The sequence below is a fragment of the Eurosta solidaginis genome, chromosome 3, assembly GCF_040869045.1.
Source record: "Eurosta solidaginis isolate ZX-2024a chromosome 3, ASM4086904v1, whole genome shotgun sequence".
Taxonomy (NCBI): Eukaryota; Metazoa; Arthropoda; class Insecta; order Diptera; family Tephritidae; genus Eurosta; species Eurosta solidaginis.
This window is the reverse complement of record NC_090321.1, coordinates 170074947-170093133: the sequence shown is the minus strand read 5'-3', so window position 1 is coordinate 170093133 and position 18187 is coordinate 170074947. Positions and strand designations below refer to the sequence as shown.

General features: G+C 42.0%; 3 protein-coding genes across 3 annotated transcripts in view; 2 read left to right on the top strand and 1 right to left on the bottom strand.

Moving 5' to 3' along the window:
- Positions 1-279: 279 nt before the first annotated feature.
- LOC137246780 (uncharacterized) lies at positions 280-1486 on the top strand. The gene is made up of 3 exons (XM_067777791.1): positions 280-427; positions 504-681; positions 750-1486. Coding segments are annotated over exons 1-3 (723 nt in total). The 5' UTR covers positions 280-425; the 3' UTR covers positions 1293-1486.
- Positions 1487-1602: 116 nt separating this feature from the next.
- On the bottom strand, positions 1603-2948 carry LOC137246779 (putative nuclease HARBI1). Its single transcript, XM_067777790.1, has 5 exons — positions 2701-2948; positions 2202-2643; positions 1988-2132; positions 1826-1924; positions 1603-1776 (listed from the first exon to the last, which is right to left on the bottom strand). Exons 1-5 carry the CDS (start codon positions 2820-2822, stop codon positions 1718-1720), a joined length of 867 nt encoding a protein of 288 aa, XP_067633891.1. The 5' UTR covers positions 2823-2948; the 3' UTR covers positions 1603-1717.
- A 1205-nt stretch (positions 2949-4153) lies between these two features.
- The window catches only part of PIG-O (phosphatidylinositol glycan anchor biosynthesis class O), a 52313-nt gene continuing 38279 nt past the window's right edge, over positions 4154-18187 (top strand). Inside the window, exons 1-3 of the mRNA XM_067773841.1 lie at positions 4154-4521; positions 4581-5224; positions 5283-5466. Coding sequence (XP_067629942.1) covers positions 4369-4521; positions 4581-5224; positions 5283-5466 — 981 coding nt within the window. The 5' untranslated portion in view covers positions 4154-4368. The remainder of the gene's footprint in view (positions 4522-4580; positions 5225-5282; positions 5467-18187) is intronic.

Genomic DNA, 18187 nt, shown 5'->3' with positions numbered 1-18187 from the left:
CGCAGACATGTGCTGGCAGCGGCTGTGCTGGCTAGGCCATGTTATACGACTGAAAGATGATGATCCGGCCAAGAAAGTGTTTCTATCGGAACCGCCTATGGAAGCAGAGGGAGAGGGCGGCCACCACTCCGTTGGAAGGACCAGGTGGAAAACGATTTAAACTCCCGGCGCGCCTTGTTGGACGGCCATAACCGTTTAGACGGTTAAGCGCCAATTTAGTAAGTAAGTAACTGTAAAGATATTAAGGCCCCTATTATGAGCATTTTTCGATCTTCGATCTTCGCTGGCTATCGAACATCGAAAATCGAAGTTGGAATCGGTATTATGACACCTCATCTCTGTCGAAATTTTCGTTGTGTATCGAAACTTCAATCGAACAAGGTTTTGTTGACGACGCCGAACGAATTGAATGAAAATTGTTTAAAATGTAAGTTTTTGTATTTTCTTTCTACTTTTTTGGTACCCAATAGTAACTTTATATTATTTTTATCACTTTTGTATAGGTCGAAAGTGGTGAGTACAAAACAACAGCTGGAAAGACTGATTTCATTAATGGAGGAAAATCCCGTGATAGCAAAAGGAATTTGCACAAAAGTACAATCTACAAAAATGTGGGAAGAGATAACAGCGGAGCTTAACTGCCTGGGACCACCCGTAAGAGAGACAAAGAAGTGGATGAAGGTAAACTAAGGAACCATAGATGTCCTTTAAGCATAAAAAAAAATGTTTTTTTTTTTTTGTCGTTTTAGGTGTGGGCTGACATGAAGTCGAAAACGAAAAAGAAAATGTCGGAGAACATGGTGGAATATCGCGCCACTGGTGGTGGGCCAAACAGACTGAATGCATATACGCATGCAGAAGAGGCTATAATGGGCTTACTACAGCTTCACACCAGCGTAGATCCACCTGGAGAAGAGCATGGGCTAAATGCAAATGAGGTCGTCGAGTGTGAAGTTAGCATGAATGAGGAGCGATTGGATGATAATACAGAACCTATTGAAGATTTGGAGGTAAGCGAGCATAGTGTTGCTGTTGTCGAGGAAAGGCCATGGAGAAATACCAGAAGAAGATGTAGCAGAACGGAACGGTTAAAGTTATTGGAAGAGCAAACCAGTGATCAAAAAAGGTTCCATAAAGAAATGCTCGAAACTCTAAAAGAGATTAAAAAAAGTGCAATGGAGACTGAAAAATATGCGGAAAGGACATATGCGTTAAAATATTATTATAAGAAACAAATGTTAAAATTAAAAAAAGAGAAGCTTGAATTGTACAAGCTTCAAATGCAAAAATAGAATTCCACTCCGCGCTATATCTGTAATATGACCTGAATTTTGTTTTGTGTTAACGAATAAATTGAAACTGAAGTGATATTTTTTTACCTAGTTTAGAATAGAATTAAGCTTAGCTTTTAAGTATTATCAATGAATTTACCAACTATTTTTTTAGTCTAAGTATATACACACATGAATTGAAAACGAAGAATATAAGTGCATATACATAAAAATATATTTATAGGAATAATAGTTTTATATTTCAATAAAACTAATTGACTACAAAGTTCTTAATATTTGATTTCTGATTTCTTCTGCTTCTGAGTTCATGGTTGCTTCGATTTCGGCGAGTGTGATATCATGGTCGTGCTCCTCATCTGAAAGTTCTTCTACAGAAATGTCTACTTTGTAAAACATGCAAATATTGTGTAAAGCTGCACACACGTTTATAATTTTTGTTGCTTTTTCTGGTGTGTAGTGAAGGGCTCTTGCCTGCAACAAGCACCTAAACCTATCTTTTAAGACTCCAATTGTTCGCTCTATGATATTTCTACCTTTCGCATGCTGTGTATTGTAAATACGTTGTGCAGATCCATCTTCAGTATTTCTGAACGGCGTCAGTAAGTATGGCTTTAATGCATATCCAGCATCACCTGCACGGGCAAATTTATGTTTTATAGGAATACATTTAATCTATATGTAAAAAAAGCATATACCAAGAAGCCAGGTGTTGCGAGTACCATCTTGATGTTGCTGTTCCAAATGTGATTTCAATGCCGACATACTGAACACCATAGAATCATGTGTTGCTCCCGGATATTTTGCATTTATGTACCGTATACTCATGGAATGGTCGCAAACCTTAAAACATATAAAGATAAATATTTATGCATTTACAACCTGAAATTAATATCACATTGGTATACTTACAATCATGGCATTAATGCTGTAGAATCCTTTTCTGTTGTAGTACAAATGTTGTAGTTCTTTTTTGGGAGCAACAATTTTAATATGCGTGCCGTCAACACAGCCAATAATCCCTGGAATTCTGCTAATGTTAAAGAAATACAATTTAGCTTGTTGCAGTTCAGCTTCGTCGTAATTGAACTTTATCCATCGTTGACAAAGAGAGTTTTCCAATACATTTAACACCTCTGATAGCACCACAGACACCGTGGGTTGTGCCAGTCCGAGTGTATTCTCGTTCCCAATGCTCAATTGGTAGGATCCCTGAGCACAAAATCTGAGAAATGTGGCCAATTTTAGAATGGTTGGTATAGATTTAGCTCTTGAGCATTGCTGCAGAAGATTGTCTGTACTGGACAGCAAGTCCATGAAAGCTTCCTTAGACAGCCTGAAGTTTTTGATAAATCTATAAACAAAACTTTCACTATTACACATTCAATGACTTGTTTAAAACGCTACTTACGCTGCGGAATTCATTTCTAAAGGATTGGAAGCATCCCTCAATAGTTTTCTACTTCTGGCTAATTCCAATATGCTTTCCTCCTCATCTGACGAATCATCGAACCAAAATTCCGTTGAAGTCATGTTTTTATATGTCAAGGCTTTTTTTTGTGTTAATTTTTAGGTTTATTTATATTTTCTTTACTTTTTTGCACTTTTGCTTGTTTATTATTTTTGTTTCACAGCTGATAGAAATAAGCTATTGTGAATAATTGAAACGATCGAAATTCACAATTACGCTAGTCTTCATCGAACGCGCGTCATAATACCAAATGAAAATTCGTTCGATGAACTCGTTCGACCACAGTCGAAGATCGAATTTGTCTCATAATAGGGGCCTAAATTCTTTGTTAAAATTTGATTTAAACATTTTTTTTTGAGTGGGCGTGTTCGTTATCCGATTTAGCTAATTTTTATTTAGAATGCATATAGTAATAGGAGTGGTAACGTTCCTGCCAAATTTCATCATGATATCTTCAACGACTGCCAAATTACAGCTTGCAAAACTTTTAGATTACCTTCCTTTAAAAGTAGGCGGTGCCACGCCCATTGTCCAGAATTTTACTAATTTTCTATTCTGCGTCTTAAGGTCAACCCACCTACCAAGTTTTATCGCTTTATCCGTCTTTGGTAATGAATTATCGCACTTTTTCGGTTTTTCGAATTTTTCGATATCGAAAAAGTAGGCGCGGTTATAGTCCGATTTTGTTCATTTTAAATAGCAATCTGAGATGAGTGCCCTGGAACTTACATACCAAATTTTATTAAGATAACTCAAAATTTACTCAAGTTATCGTGTTTACGGACAAACGGACGGACGGACATGGCTATATCTATCTCGATTAGTTTAAGCTGGAGTCATTGGTGCCGTATGTCGTATCGCTGTATCCGTATCCCTAACGTAATCAGCTGTTTATCGTTACGACGGTAAACCAAAACCCAATTGGTTGGCTACGATACGGTTACGACCTTAGCGGCACCAATAATCGATTGCATTGATTCTCATAAGATTGGTCGAATCAGCTGTTATAAGGTTACCGATACGGTTACCGATAAAGCACCAATGTCTCCAGCTATATTTCGAGCACCTTTATTAACTAAAATCACATTTTCTAACTAGTTAAACCAATTTGCATACAAAAAAATGTAAAAAAAACATCCTATTCTTCCTTTTTTTCAAGCGTACGTAAGCTAAGCGACCAACATTGCTGTACGCTTAGCTACATGCAGCTTTCATGCTTTGTCGCTTTGGTGCAGCTTACGCCTCGTGTGCAGCTCCCCATTCAAGTACATGTGTTCGGCATCAAAGCGTACAGATTTCTCGTGCAGCGTCTAATACGCGTCTATGACGCGTAGCGTCATGTGCAGCTTGCCCTAGATTGCTTGTATTTACAAAAGAACACACCTAACACCAACAGCTGAAAAACCCAGGAATTTGTATTTTGCATTTATGAGATAATAACTATTTATTAAAATAATAACTGAATAAGAGCGAAAGAATGAAGGCTAGCAATTGCTGATTTATACGTGAAATTAAGATTAAAAACTATTTCTAGTCAGAAGTATCTGTTATTTTGCCACACTTTAATTCAATTTGGAAGTAAATGATTTACGATATTCAACTTAAGATATGAATTTTGCGTTGAACTATTTACTCGTACTAATATGGATTGCTTATTTGATCGCATCTGGTGTACTGCTATTCTCACGAGGATTTTTACTTTCACGGGTGTCTAAAACTGATGTTAGCTCGTGTCAGCGGCTTTCCTTAAATGAAAGTGATGTAAGCTCATAATCTAAATACAAATATATGTGGAAGGGAATAATAATTTGAATTTACAGGAATTTTATATAAACCAAGAAATGGTGCAAGAAATTTTTAAAGATGTTAATGCAACTTCCAATCTATGCCTGCCACCAAAGTCTAAAGTGATTATTTTGGTTATTGATGCGCTCAAATATGACTTTGGAGTTTTTAAGGAGAACATTACAAATCCACTTCCATATGAAAATAAGTTGACAATTATTTATGATCTGCTACAGAGTTCTCCCAATAATGCACGTCTCATGCAATTTAAAGCAGATCCACCAACAACTACGCTACAAAGACTTAAGGGACTTACAACCGGCAGTTTACCAACGTTTGTTGATATGGGCTCAAATTTTGCTTCACCCGAAATTAACGAAGACAATATTATCGATCAACTCGTGACTCATAATATACCAATTGTCTTTTTGGGAGACAGTACATGGACTGATTTGTATCCACGACGATTTAAACGTTCCTATGCCTATCCTAGTTTTGATATTTTCGATTTGGATACTGTGGACAATAAAATTAAAAAATACTTGCCTAAAGAACTGGGAAAAGACGATTGGCAGGTGCTAATTTCCCATTTCTTAGGTGTTGATCATTGTGGACATAAACACGGACCGCTACACGAAGAGATGGCTCGCAAACTTATTGAGATGAATGAAGTTATTAAGTGAGTTCATTCAAATTTATTTGACAATATCGAACATTAACTATTTTTATTTTATTAGGTCTGTTGTTGCTAAAATGGACAGCGACACAACATTGCTTGTCATGGGGGATCATGGTATGACCTCATCTGGCGATCATGGTGGTGAAAGTGAGGATGAAACAAACGCGCTACTGTTTGCATATAACAAAGCAAATACATTCGTAGGTACCGAATTTGGCTCAGATAATACGACAATGCAACAGGTAAGAATGTAATTGATTCGATATTCGGTTCTTGTTATCGTTCCTTTGGAGTTATATCAATAGAGCCTTCATATATATATTTTGTTGTTATATATGTAGCGGCAACACTGAACATCGATAATCGTTAGTCGAAAATATTCACGTAGGTGGTATACGAGCTAACAACAAGATTTTACCATTCGTCATTCCATCGTAACACACATAGTTGAACTTTCATATTTGATTTTATGGTAATTCTATACGATAGCATGACACTGCTAATACGCGTCCAAAAGAAAAATTTTAAGTCGCTCAAAAGATATTAACGAAAAACCCTGGGGTCCCTCCGATACCGGGGGTGGGATCCACAGTATTCTTGCGCAGAACACCTTTCTGCATTGGCGGCCTTCGGCCGCGCTTATAAAAAATTACCCTGGGTGGGTCCAACACCGGTTTGGAGACCAAAACTATATCCGCGAAAAACACTTATGTTCACAATTTTTTGTGGGTACCCCAACATTACAACAACCGCATGAAAATCGCCAACTTCAACTGCAAATATCTCTGGACAGAGATAACATGGTAGTAGTGCAGTTTACGGTACCCACCCTAAAGTTGGGCCAAGATTTTCGAGTGAGGTATCAAAAGACGCGTATTAATCTCGAGAACAATAATCCGAAGTCGGAGATATTTGCAGTTGAAGTTGGCGATTTTAATGTGGTTGTTGTTGTGCGGTAGCCACGGTTATACCACACACCCGTACTTGGCATGGCGTAGCCCAGGGTTATTTTTTATAAGCGCACCCGAAGGCCGCCAACGCAGAAAGGTGTTCCACCCCCGGTTTCGGAGGGACCCGCGGGTCTTTTTTCGGTTTTTCGCTAATATCTTTTGAACGGGTAAAAAAAGTTAACTTCCGCTTTCGGATTCTTGATCTACACGTGAATACGCGTCTTTTGATACCTCACTCGAATTTTTGCCCAAATTTCGGTGGGTACCGTAAACTGCACTTTTCCGGTTTCGAATTATTAATACTGATGTCAATACGCGTTTTTTGACACCTCTCTCAATATTTTTGGACGCGTATTAGCAGTGTTGTTGTTGTAGCAATGCTTCGCCCCACCTAACAGCCGCGACCGATCACAAATTTTCATCAATATCCTCTAACGGGAGTCCAAGGAAACTTGCCGTTTCAACAGGGGTGGACCATAATGAGAGGGGTGTAAGAGGCGTTGTTTCCACATTACAATTAAATAGATGGTTGGTGTCATGTGGGGACACATTGCAAGCGGGGCATGCATTTTGTATGTCGGGGTTGATTCTGGATAGGTAAGAGTTTAACCTGTTACAGTATCCAGAACGAAGCTGAGCAAGAGTGACACGCGTTTCCCTGGGGAGTATGCGTTCCTCCTCCGCGAGTTTTGGATACTTTTCTTTAAGTATTGGATTCACCGGGCAATTCCCGGCATAAAGGTCCGACGCCTGTTTATGGAGTTCACCAAGGACCTGCTTGTGTTTTTTCACTTCATACGGCTGGGTTCTCAGGTGCCGCATTTCCTCAAAATGCAGAGATGACTCCTTAAGCCCTTAGGCGGTGCTGGTTCATCAATCAGATGTCTGTTGGGATGCTCAGGTTTCTGGGTATTCAACAGGAACTGTTTGGTCAGCATCTCATTTCTCTCCCTGATGGGGAGTATTCTCGCCTCATTATGCAGATGGTTTTCTGGGGACATAAGAAGACAGCCCGTGGCAATTCTGAGAGCAGTATTTTGGCAGGCCTGTAGCTTCTTCCAGTGGGTAAAGAAATAAACTGCAATTGGTGACCCCGATGTGATAAAGAAACATGAATACTGAAGGAGATATTTTTGTAGATGCATCAAATGCGTTGCAAATAGCTCGTGTCGCAGTAAAGCTTCCGCCATTCTGGAAACCTGACGTTCGGCTATGGTTTCAACAAGTTGAAGTACAATTTATTCGCTCGAATATAACGACAGCGGGCTAATCAAGGAGTTCAGCGAATCAGAAAATACGCGAATGAAACGTCTATTGAGCGCCAATACAATCGACGGAAAAAAGCCGACTACTTTTCTGCGAGAATTACGCGACCTGGCAGATGACCATCTCGATAAAACTGCGCTGAAATCTCTGTAGTTACGTCAGCTACCGGCAAATGTGCAGCAAATTTTAGAAACGGTGGCAGGAAATCTAGATAGTTTAGCAGATAATGCGGACAACATCATGGCGGGCAGTAATGAGCTATTAATAAACGAGGTGAACGACTTCGGCGAGGGTAATGGCGTACTAGCATCGATTTTGGCGTTGAACAACCGGTTAGAGCGTTTAGAGTTAGGTAGTAGTAGTCGAAACGAGCGTAGTGCAAATCGTCGACGCAGTCGTGCCCCACGTTCGCGCAGTCTAATGAAGTATGCTGGTATGATCGTAGATTCAATCCACGTTCCACCAAATGCAGAACACCATGCGACTTTCGCCCTAGTATTCAGGGAAACTAGTAGGCCCATCCTTTTTAGCGACTAAGCAAAGGATGGTGAATTATGCAAGTCGCCTTTTCATTAAAGATAAAAATTCTAAAATTACCTTTTTGATAGGTACTGGCGCGGAAATATCTGTTGTTCCACGCAACAGCAACGGCAACCCTCAGTCATCGCTGGCGAAATTGACAGCAGCAAACAACACATTCATAAATACATATGGACAAAAGAAACTAATTTTAGACATTGGCCTCGGGACGCTTTTAAATAGGTATTGGGAGAAAGGGCTAGTCATAAACATAGGAAAATATCAGCTTGGCTTGCCAGAGGTGAAATTTCTAGGACATTCGGTTACAGTTCAGGGTATTAAGCCATTGCCGAGCAGAAACGCAGCTTTACGGGCCAGAACAAAGCCTAAAGTGGCACATGAACAGAGAAGTTTTTAGGCGCCATCAATTTTTACAGACGTTTTCTACCACGCGGCATATATTGAGACACCCTTGCAGAATATATTGGGGTCATGTAAAAAACGCGAAAAGTGGACGCCGGAAGCTTCTGAAGCCTTCGATAAATTAAAGCATCAATAAGCAAACGCGGCTTTATTAGCATATCCAAGTAAAGGAGCAGAGTTGGCGCTTATGACTGACGCGTCGGATAAGGCAGTGGGAGCAGTGATACAGCAACGTGTTAAAAGAGGTTGGCAGCCATTGGGATTTTTCTCCCTTAAGTTCAGCAATACTGAGCGGCGGTATAGTACATCGGAATTGTTAGCTATATACACGGCTGTGAAATATTTCCGCTATTTTTTGGAAGGTGCGCAATTTATTATTTATGCAGACCACAAACCGCTGGTACACGCCTTTGAACAGAAATGGGAGAGACTTTCGCCCCGGCAGTCGAGGCAACTGGATTTTATTAGTCAATTTGCGAATAAAATTGAACACATTCAAGGGGAAAGCAATGTTGTGTCAGACATGTAATCGCGCATCGAGATTGTCAGCGGTGGTACATCGGTAAACTAAGAAGCGCTTCGAGACGAACAGATGGAGTGCAGAGAATTGCAGAACCTGTTGAAATCCAATTCTAAATCCAATTCACAGCGCTGAGGCTGAGTAAGCACAAGTTGCAAAGCGCAGATGTGGAGATTATCTGGGACAGTTCTACGGGATGACTCCGACCCTATGTGACGAAATCATTTCGCGAAATAGTTTTTAATGCGTTGCATGGGTTAGCTCATCTGGGTGTCAAAACCACTATAAAACTAATTGCAAGTAAGTTCGTGTGGAAGGGAATGAATTCAGACATTCGAAGGTTGGTAAAAAATTGTTAGCAGTATCAGCGATGTAAAGTTTCGCGCTACACGCGCAGCGAACCTCAGACCTTCACGGTGCCAGATAGACGTTTCGAGGACATAAATATTGATTTAGTGGGCCCGTTCCCGCAATCGAACGGCTACGCGTATTGCCTCTCCTGCATAGAGAGGTACTCCAGATGGGTGGAAGCTATTCCACTAGCCAATATCACGGCTGATGCCCGCCAAGGGGAGCGTGCCTTCCGTAAGGTAATTGAATCCGCCTCGGCACATTTCATTCCCGCCGGGAGAATTCCCGAAATCCGGCCCCACTTCCCGGCGGAGGCCGCGAGCTTAGCGAGGGAACGCGACCTTATAAGACAGCTTGATCCAGGCGACCCCCAAATAAGGGATATAAACCAACGCATCAGATTGCTTGTGGACGAACACAAGCGGGCGAAATGGGAAGAGCACCTAAGAGGTTGTAACCTCTCTACCGGTGTAGGTAAACTTTGGTCCACCGTAAAGTCCCTATCGAATCCGACTAAGTACAAAGACAAAGTCTCCATCGCCTTTGGCGATAAGGTGCTGTCGGATGCGAAAAAATGCGCGAGCGCTTTCTGCCGACAATATATAATGCATCCTACGGTCGACAAAGATAGACGGAGAGCCAATAGACACGCACATAAACACAAACTCAGCGCGTCACCAATTACCATCACCGCTAGAGAGGTTGAGGACGCCATTGGTCGCGCTAAACCATCCAAAGCAGTGGGCCCAGACGGCATAGCCATGCCGATGCTTAAAAACCTAGGGAAAGAGGGTTTCAAATATTTAGCGCATGTCTTCAACCTGTCTCTTTCCACCTTTGTCATACCCGAGAAATGGAAAATGGCCAAGGTGGTCCCGCTACTAAAGCCTGGGAAACCAGCTAACGTAGGTGAGTCATATCGTCCGATATCTCTCCTATCGCCAGTGGCAAAGACGCTTGAAGCCATTTTGCTCCCTTATTTCCAAGCACATTTGCAGCTAGCCCCTCATCAGCATGGCTTCAGAAAACTCCATAGCACTACCTCCGCGCTAAATGTCATTAGCACCCAGATAAATTGCGGTTTGAATCAATATCCCCACCATAGAACAGTACTCGTAGCGTTAGACCTATCAAAAGCTTTTGATACGGTCAACCATGGCTCGTTACTGCAAGACCTGGAAGGGTCCACCCTTCCCCCATGTCTTAAAAGGTGGACCGCAAATTATCTGGGTGGTTGGCAGGCATCGGTGCAATTCAGAAACGAAACATCAAAACAAAGGAGAATTAAACAAGGGGTGCCACAGGGTGGTGTCCTATCCCCGCTTTTGTTTAATTTCTACATATCTAAGCTACCTTCACCACCGGAAGGAGTCACAATCGTTTCCTACGCCGATGACTGCACAATAATGGCCACAGGCCCAGGCCCAAAGATCGATGAGCTATGCAATAAAATAAACGGCTATCTCCCTGATCTCTCCAGTTTTTTCGCCTCGCGAAACCTGGCATTGTCACCGACTAAATCTTCCGCGACCTTATTTACAACATGGACGCCCCAAATGTCGACCATATTGAACATCCACGTCGATGGCACTACGCTACCGACTGTCCTACACCCCAAAATCTTGGATGTGACGTTTGATCAGGATCTACATTTTGGTGCGCACGCAACCGCAATTGTTCCAAGAATTCAGAGCCGTAATAAAATCCTCAAATCCCTTGCTGGCAGTACCTGGGGAAAAGATAAAGAAACGCTCTTGACCGCATACAAAGCAATTAGCCAGCCGATTACGTGCTACGCGTCACCCATATGGTCGCCAAGCCTAAAAACCACCCACTGGAAGAAACTACAGGCCTGCCAAAATACTGCTCTCAGAATCGCCACGGGCTGTCTTCTTATGTCCCCAGAACACCATCTGCATAATGAGGCGAGAATACTCCCCATCAGGGAGAGAAATGAGATGCTGACCAAACAGTTTCTGTTGAATACCCAGAAACCTGGGCATCCCAACAGACATCTGATTGATGAACCAGCACCGCCTAGGGGCTTAAGGAGTCATCTCCGTAAGCATTTTGAGGAAATACGGCACCTGAGAACCCAGCCGTATGAAGTGAAAAAACACAAGCAGGTCCTTGGTGAACTCCATAAACAGGCGTCGGACCTTTATGCCGGGAATTGCCCGGTGAATCCAGCACTTAAAGAAGAGTATCCAAAACTCGCGGAAGAGGAACGCATACTCCCCAGGGAAACGCGTGTCACTCTTGCTCAACTTCGTTCTGGATACTGTAACAGTTTAAACTCTTACCTATCCAGAATCAACCCGGACATACAAAATGTATGCCCCGCTTGCAATGTGTCCACACATGACACCAACCATCTCTTTAATTGTAATGTGGAACCAACGCCTCTAACACCCCTTTCCTAATGGTCCACCCCTGTTGAAACGGCAAGTTTCCTTGGACTCCCGTTAGAGAATATTGATGACAATTTGTGATCGGTCGCGGCTATTAGGTGGGGCGAGCATTGCTACAACAACAACAACAACAGGGAGGGAATGGCCTAAAGGTTTAATGTGGCCATATAAATCGTTCCCGAAATGGTCGGGCTAGCACCTTAATGGTGCTGTGGTACCGGAGCGTACCTGATCTGTATCCAGCAAAGGACCATTACATCGATAACACTCCACAAAGCCTTCGGGGAGCAACCTTATCGCTACAACAACAACAAAACATCCATCACCTTCGGCAACAAAGTGCTGTTGGATGCGAAGAAATGCGCAAGCGCAATATGTAACATTCATTCACTTGACAAAGAGGGATTTAATTATCTAGCGCATGTCTTCAACCTGTCCCTGTCCGAAAAATGAAAAATGACCAGGGTGGTTCCGCTATTAAAGCCTGGAGAAGCAGCTAATGTAGGAGATTCTTATAGTTCGATATCACTCCTATCGCCAGTAGCCAAGCCACTTGAAGCTATTCTGCTTCCCTACTTCAATGCAAACTTGCGTCTTGCCAATCATCAGCATGGCTTTTGAAAACCACATAGCACTAACACCCCGCTAAACGCCAATAACACGCAGCTAAATTGCGGATTGAATCAAAAACTCCACCATAGAAGAGTGCTAGTAGCACTAGACTTATCAAAAGCTTTTGATACAAGGACATATATTACAATTAGTGAGTCGCTTCCCAAGGCCGTCGGTTCCATGTACGGGAGCGACTCGGGATTTTTCCCGACCAAGGACTGCCATTTCAGTGTAACCCCATTTAATTTGTTGCGTTCCTCCCACAAATTGTCATCCTCCTAGCGGCTCCTTGCAGCGGGACTGCTCCATATTCTCTTGCTCCGGGAAGGTATCGAACCCAATCCGGGTCCGTCTCCTGACACCGGTCCCGAGAAATGGTTTTTCTGCATCTGCCGGAAAAGAATCTTTTTAGGACGGTCATACTCTTGTCAGTGTGTCTCGTGTAAGGGATGGTTGCATCGGACAGGTTGTTCTGGGCTAGACCCCAAAACCAGACGTCCACGTAACTTCTATAAATCTTTTGTGGCTCTTTGCTGTTCACGCCCTAAGACGTCCCATAGTCTGCGCCTTAGCCGTACTCACTGGAAACAATCGCATTATCTTAGGCGATTTCAATGCCCATCACGATCTATGGCATTCAAACTTGTGGGTGGACAGTAGGGGTGACATGTTGGCGGATCAAATAGAAGAAACGACCATCTGCACAATAAACGGAGACGCCCCCACACGTATGGTAGGAAGCTGTCACAGTTCGCCGGATATTTCATTCGTGAGCGTAGAACTCGTAAACTGCATCAGGCGGCAGCCGATGGTAACATTGGCATCCGACCACTTGCTTATACTTGTTTCGCTCGAGCGTTCCGCCGACTTCATCGTCACAGAAAAACGCACTTTCATTAACTTTAAAAAAGGAAAGTGGGACGAATACAAATCCTTAACAGACAACCGCTTTGCTGCCCTCCCTATCCCAACTGATACCCGCTAAGGAGAGCGTGCTTTGTGCAAGGTCGTTGAATCCGCCTCGCCGGTCGAATTTCCGAAATCCGGCCCCACTTCCCGGCAGAGGCCGCAAGTTTAGCGAGAGAACGTGACCTTATAAGACAGCTCGATCCCGACGACCCCCAAATAAGGGATATAAACCAACGCATCAGATTGCTTGTGGATGAACACAAGCGGGCGAAATGGTAGGAGCACCTAAGCGGTTGTAACCTCTCTGCCGGTGTAGGTAAACTTTGGTCCACCGTAAACCCTATCGAATCCGTCTAGGCACAATGACAAAGTTTCCCTCGCCTTTGGCGATAAAGTGCTGTCGGATGCGAAAAAATGCGCGAGCGCTTTCTGCCGACAATATATAATGCATTATACGGTCGACAAAGATAGACGGAGGGCCAACAGACACGCACATAAACATAAATTCAGCGCGTCACCAATTACCATCACAGCCAAAGAGGTTGAGGATGCCATCGGCCTTGCTAAACCATCCAACGCAGTTGGCCCAGACGACATAGCCATGCCGATGCTTAAAAGCCTAGGGAAAAATGGTTTCAAATACTTAGCACATGTCTTCAACCTGTCTCTTTCCAACTTTGTCATACCCGAAAAATGGAAAATGGCCAAGGTGGTCCCGCTACTAAAGCCTGGGAAACCAGCTAACATAGGACAGTCATATCGCCCGATATCTCTCCTATCGCCAGTAGCCAAGACGCTTGAAGCCATTTGCTCCCCTACTTCAAAGCAAATTTGCAGCTAGCCTGCCATCAGCATGCCTTCAGAAAACTCCATAGAACCACCACCGCGCTAAATGCCATCAGCACCCAGATAAATTGCGGTTTAAATCAAAACCTCCACCATAGAACAGTTCTCGTAGCGCTAGACCTATCAAAAGCTTTTTATACGGTCAACCATGGCACGTTACTGCAAGACCTGGAAGGGTCTACCCTTCCCCCATGTCTTAAAGGGTGGACCGCAAATAATCTGGGTGGTCGGCAGGCATCGGTGCAATTTAGAAATGAAACATCAAAACCAAGAAGAATTAAACAGGGGGTGCCACAAGGCGGTATCCTATCCCCACTTGTGTTTAATTTCTACATATCTAAGCAACCTTCGCCACCAGAAGGAGTTACTATCGTTTCCTACGCCGATGACTGCACAATAATGGCCACAGGCCCAGGCCCAGGGATCGATGAGCTTTGCAACAGAATAAACCGCTACCTCCCTTATCTCTCCAGTTTTTTCGCCTCGCGAAACCTGGCATTATCACCGACTAAATCCTCCGCGACCTTACTTACAACATGGACGTCCCAAATGTCGACCATTTTGAACATCCACGTCGATGGCACTACGCTACGGACAGTCCTACACCACAAAATTTTGAGTGTGACGAGATCTACATTTTGGTGAGCGTGCAGCCGCAATTGTACCGAAAATCCAGAGCCGTAATAAAATCCACAAATCCCTTGCTGGCAGTACTTGGGGAAAAGACAAAGAAACGCTCATTACCACTTACAAAGCAATTGGCCAGCCGATTGCATGTTGCGCGTCCCCTATACGGTCGCCAAGCCTAAAAATAACCCACTGGAATAAGCTACAGGCCTGCCAAAATACTGCGCTCAGAGCCGCCACGGGCTGTCTTCTTATGTCCCCAGAACATCATCTACATAATGAGGCGAGAATACTCCCCATCAGGGAGAGAAATGGGATGCTAACCAAACAGTTTCTGTTGAATACCCAGAAACCTGGGCATCCCAATAGACATCTGATTGATGAGCCAACTCCGCCTAGGGACTTAAGGCGTCATCGCCGTAAGCATTTTGAGGAAATACGGCACCTGTGAACACAGCCGTATGAACCCCAGCGGGTCAGGGGATCAGAATATACCCGCGGTAGGTATGCCTGTCGTAAGAGGCGACTAAAATACCAGATTCAAGGGGCAGTGTAGCGCAACCCTTCAGGTTGCCAGCGCAATATATAGCTTCTCCAAACCCAATTGTCAACCTCACCTATCCGCGGCGAATCCTGTTTCACTAACAGACGAGGCTCTGGCAACCCCAAGCTCCTCATGGAACTTGGGGGTGGGGAGGGAGGGAATGGCCTGAAGGTTTAATGTGGCACATAAATCGTTCCCGAGATGGTCGGGCTAGCACCATAATGGTGCTATGGTACTGGAGCGTACCGGATCTGTATCCGGCAAAGGACCATCACATCGATAACACACCCCAAAGCCTTCGGGGAGCAACCTTATCGCTACAATAACAACAACAACAAGCAAAAAAGCACAACCAGGTCCTCAGTGATATCCACAAACAGGCGTCGGGCCTATATGACAGGAATTGCCCGGCGAATCCAGTTCTTAAAGAAAAATACCCAGAACTGGCAGAAGAGGAACGCACAGTGGAAAAAATATGGCAACTCTGTTCGTGTGAAGTATTGTTTTAAAGTGAGCGCGCAAATAATTCAAAAATTTTATCATTTCTGTCGAGAATTTATGATAAACTTTCAAAAGTATCAAAATCTCTAGCAACTCCCAAAGTGTGGAGCACGGAGTGCAGCTGAAACTCATCATTTGTAGTGAATTTAATGAGAATCACAATTGTCATAATGCAATAACAACAGTGGTACAACAAAGAAAGTTTGATAATATACATAGCTACCAACAACTGAAAATCTCCCGCCAATTCCTGTGCTGAAAGCTTTCAGTAATTCAACAATCGCATTCGCGCCATCTATCGGTTGATAGCCTAAAATAAATTATACCATCTACGCCTGTGCTGCCACCTGGTTCCAACTCATCTAGTGATGGCTCGATATTTCGCTATTGGTGATTGCATCGCCGCTATTGACAAATCGCTAATAGCTATAGCTATTGCAATCCAAATATATCAGTGATTGGCTATTTTCCTTCATTCGATTCTTTTGAATGACAATCACCTCTGGCAGAATATCGCCAATAGCGATTATAGCGATTGGCGATTATTTTTGAGTTCGATCTTTCGCTTGTTTGTAAAAATTACCCAAACCACGTGGCTGCTTTTCTAGCCGAATTCACAATGTCGTCGTTCTAGTTGTTGCACAAGTTTGCTTTGTTCCGTTCGCTGTTTCGGAAAGTAAAGCACACAGATGAGCAATGATGAACGATATCTCACTATCGATGATTGCATCGCTGCTATTAGTATTAGAATTCCATGCTGAAGGAAAATCGCCAATCGCTATAATCGCTATAATCGCTATAGCTATTGCAATCCAAATATATCAGTGATTGGCTATTTTCCTTCATTCGATTCTTTTGAATGACAATCACCTCTGGCAGAATATCGCCAATAGCGATTATAGCGATTGGCGATTTTCCTTCAGCATGGAATTCTAATACTAATAGCAGCGATGCAATCATCGATAGTGAGATATCGTTCATCATTGCTCATCTGTGTGCTTTACTTTCCGAAACAGCGAACGGAACAAAGCAAACTTGTGCAACAACTAGAACGACGACATTGTGAATTCGGCTAGAAAAGCAGCCACGTGGTTTGGGTAATTTTTACAAACAAGCGAAAGATCGAACTCAAAAATAATCAACGCAAAGATCAAAGAGACCGCAAGGCACAACTCATTCAAGAGCAATTATCGAAGTGCAGAGGTATATAGAAGAAACTGTAATTGCAAAGCTGATCCTTTTTTATGGTGGCAGAAAAAACAATTACAAGTATCCCAATCTATCTCCTATAGCTCGCGAAAAGTTGGGGTGTTTAGGAACATCGGTTCCCTGTGAAAGACTTTTTTCTCAAGCCGGCCTTATTTTAAGCGAGAGAAGAATGCGCTTAGATTATGAAAAGGCTAAAATGCTTATCTTTTTAAACGCCAATCATAAAATATAAAATTCGTTATATTTTGATTTTATATTTAAGTATTTATAATAAAATAATTAATATTTCTCAAAATATTAAACAAGCAATATAAGTTAATTTTAAAACTTTAATTTCATGAAATGTATAAAAGAAATATATATCACTCGTCTTATTGTAAACAGATTAACTCAAAATTTAAGGTTTTTGGGAGAATGCAATTCAAGATTTGTCATATGGTTTATATATGGTTGAATTCTCCGGCTAATTTCTAGGGCACTGCAGTGGGTGGCTAATTTTCTGCTAAAGAATATTTTTGTAATAGTTTGAAGAATTTGCTATATTTTTCCTCTGTATTTTTCATTAAAAATTGATTCACTTTACTGTACAAATTTATGCAGCCAAATACAACTTTCGGAATAAATTCATACGGAGTATTTCTAAATACATCGGTGTAGTATAATATAGTAAATAAATCATGTTTTTATGGTGTTATATATACAGATTTATTTCGGGTTGATTCATCTTACATTTAAAAATCAAAGCATTTTCAATTAACAAAATTTATAAAACAAAGATGCATATACATTTATTTCAGCTAGTTTCATCTCATTGAGTGTAATACGAGTCTGAACATATTGTCGTCAGCCAGTTAATAATATATATCATAACATCTCAGAAAATTAGAATTTCACATTACATTAGTTTACAATTAAAGGTACATACTTTTTTCTTTTTATTCCAATTTTGGTTCATATATTCTAATAAAATTTAATTTAGTATAAATTAATGTATAACATTCAATCTACTCTGGTAAAAAGACTTAAACATTCATTTCTTATATACAAGTATACAAATAATTGCAGATTCGCTTATTAAAGATAAATTAAAGCGATCGCCATAGCTGTAAAAAATAGCCATAGCTGTAAAAAATAGCCATACCTATATTCACTGATAGCTCAAAATCGCTCTTCTGTATGGAATCGCTTGTTGAAATAAAGCGATCGCTATAGCTATAAAAAATAGCCGATATTCAAAAATATCCATATCTATTTTCACTGATAGCTCAAAATCGC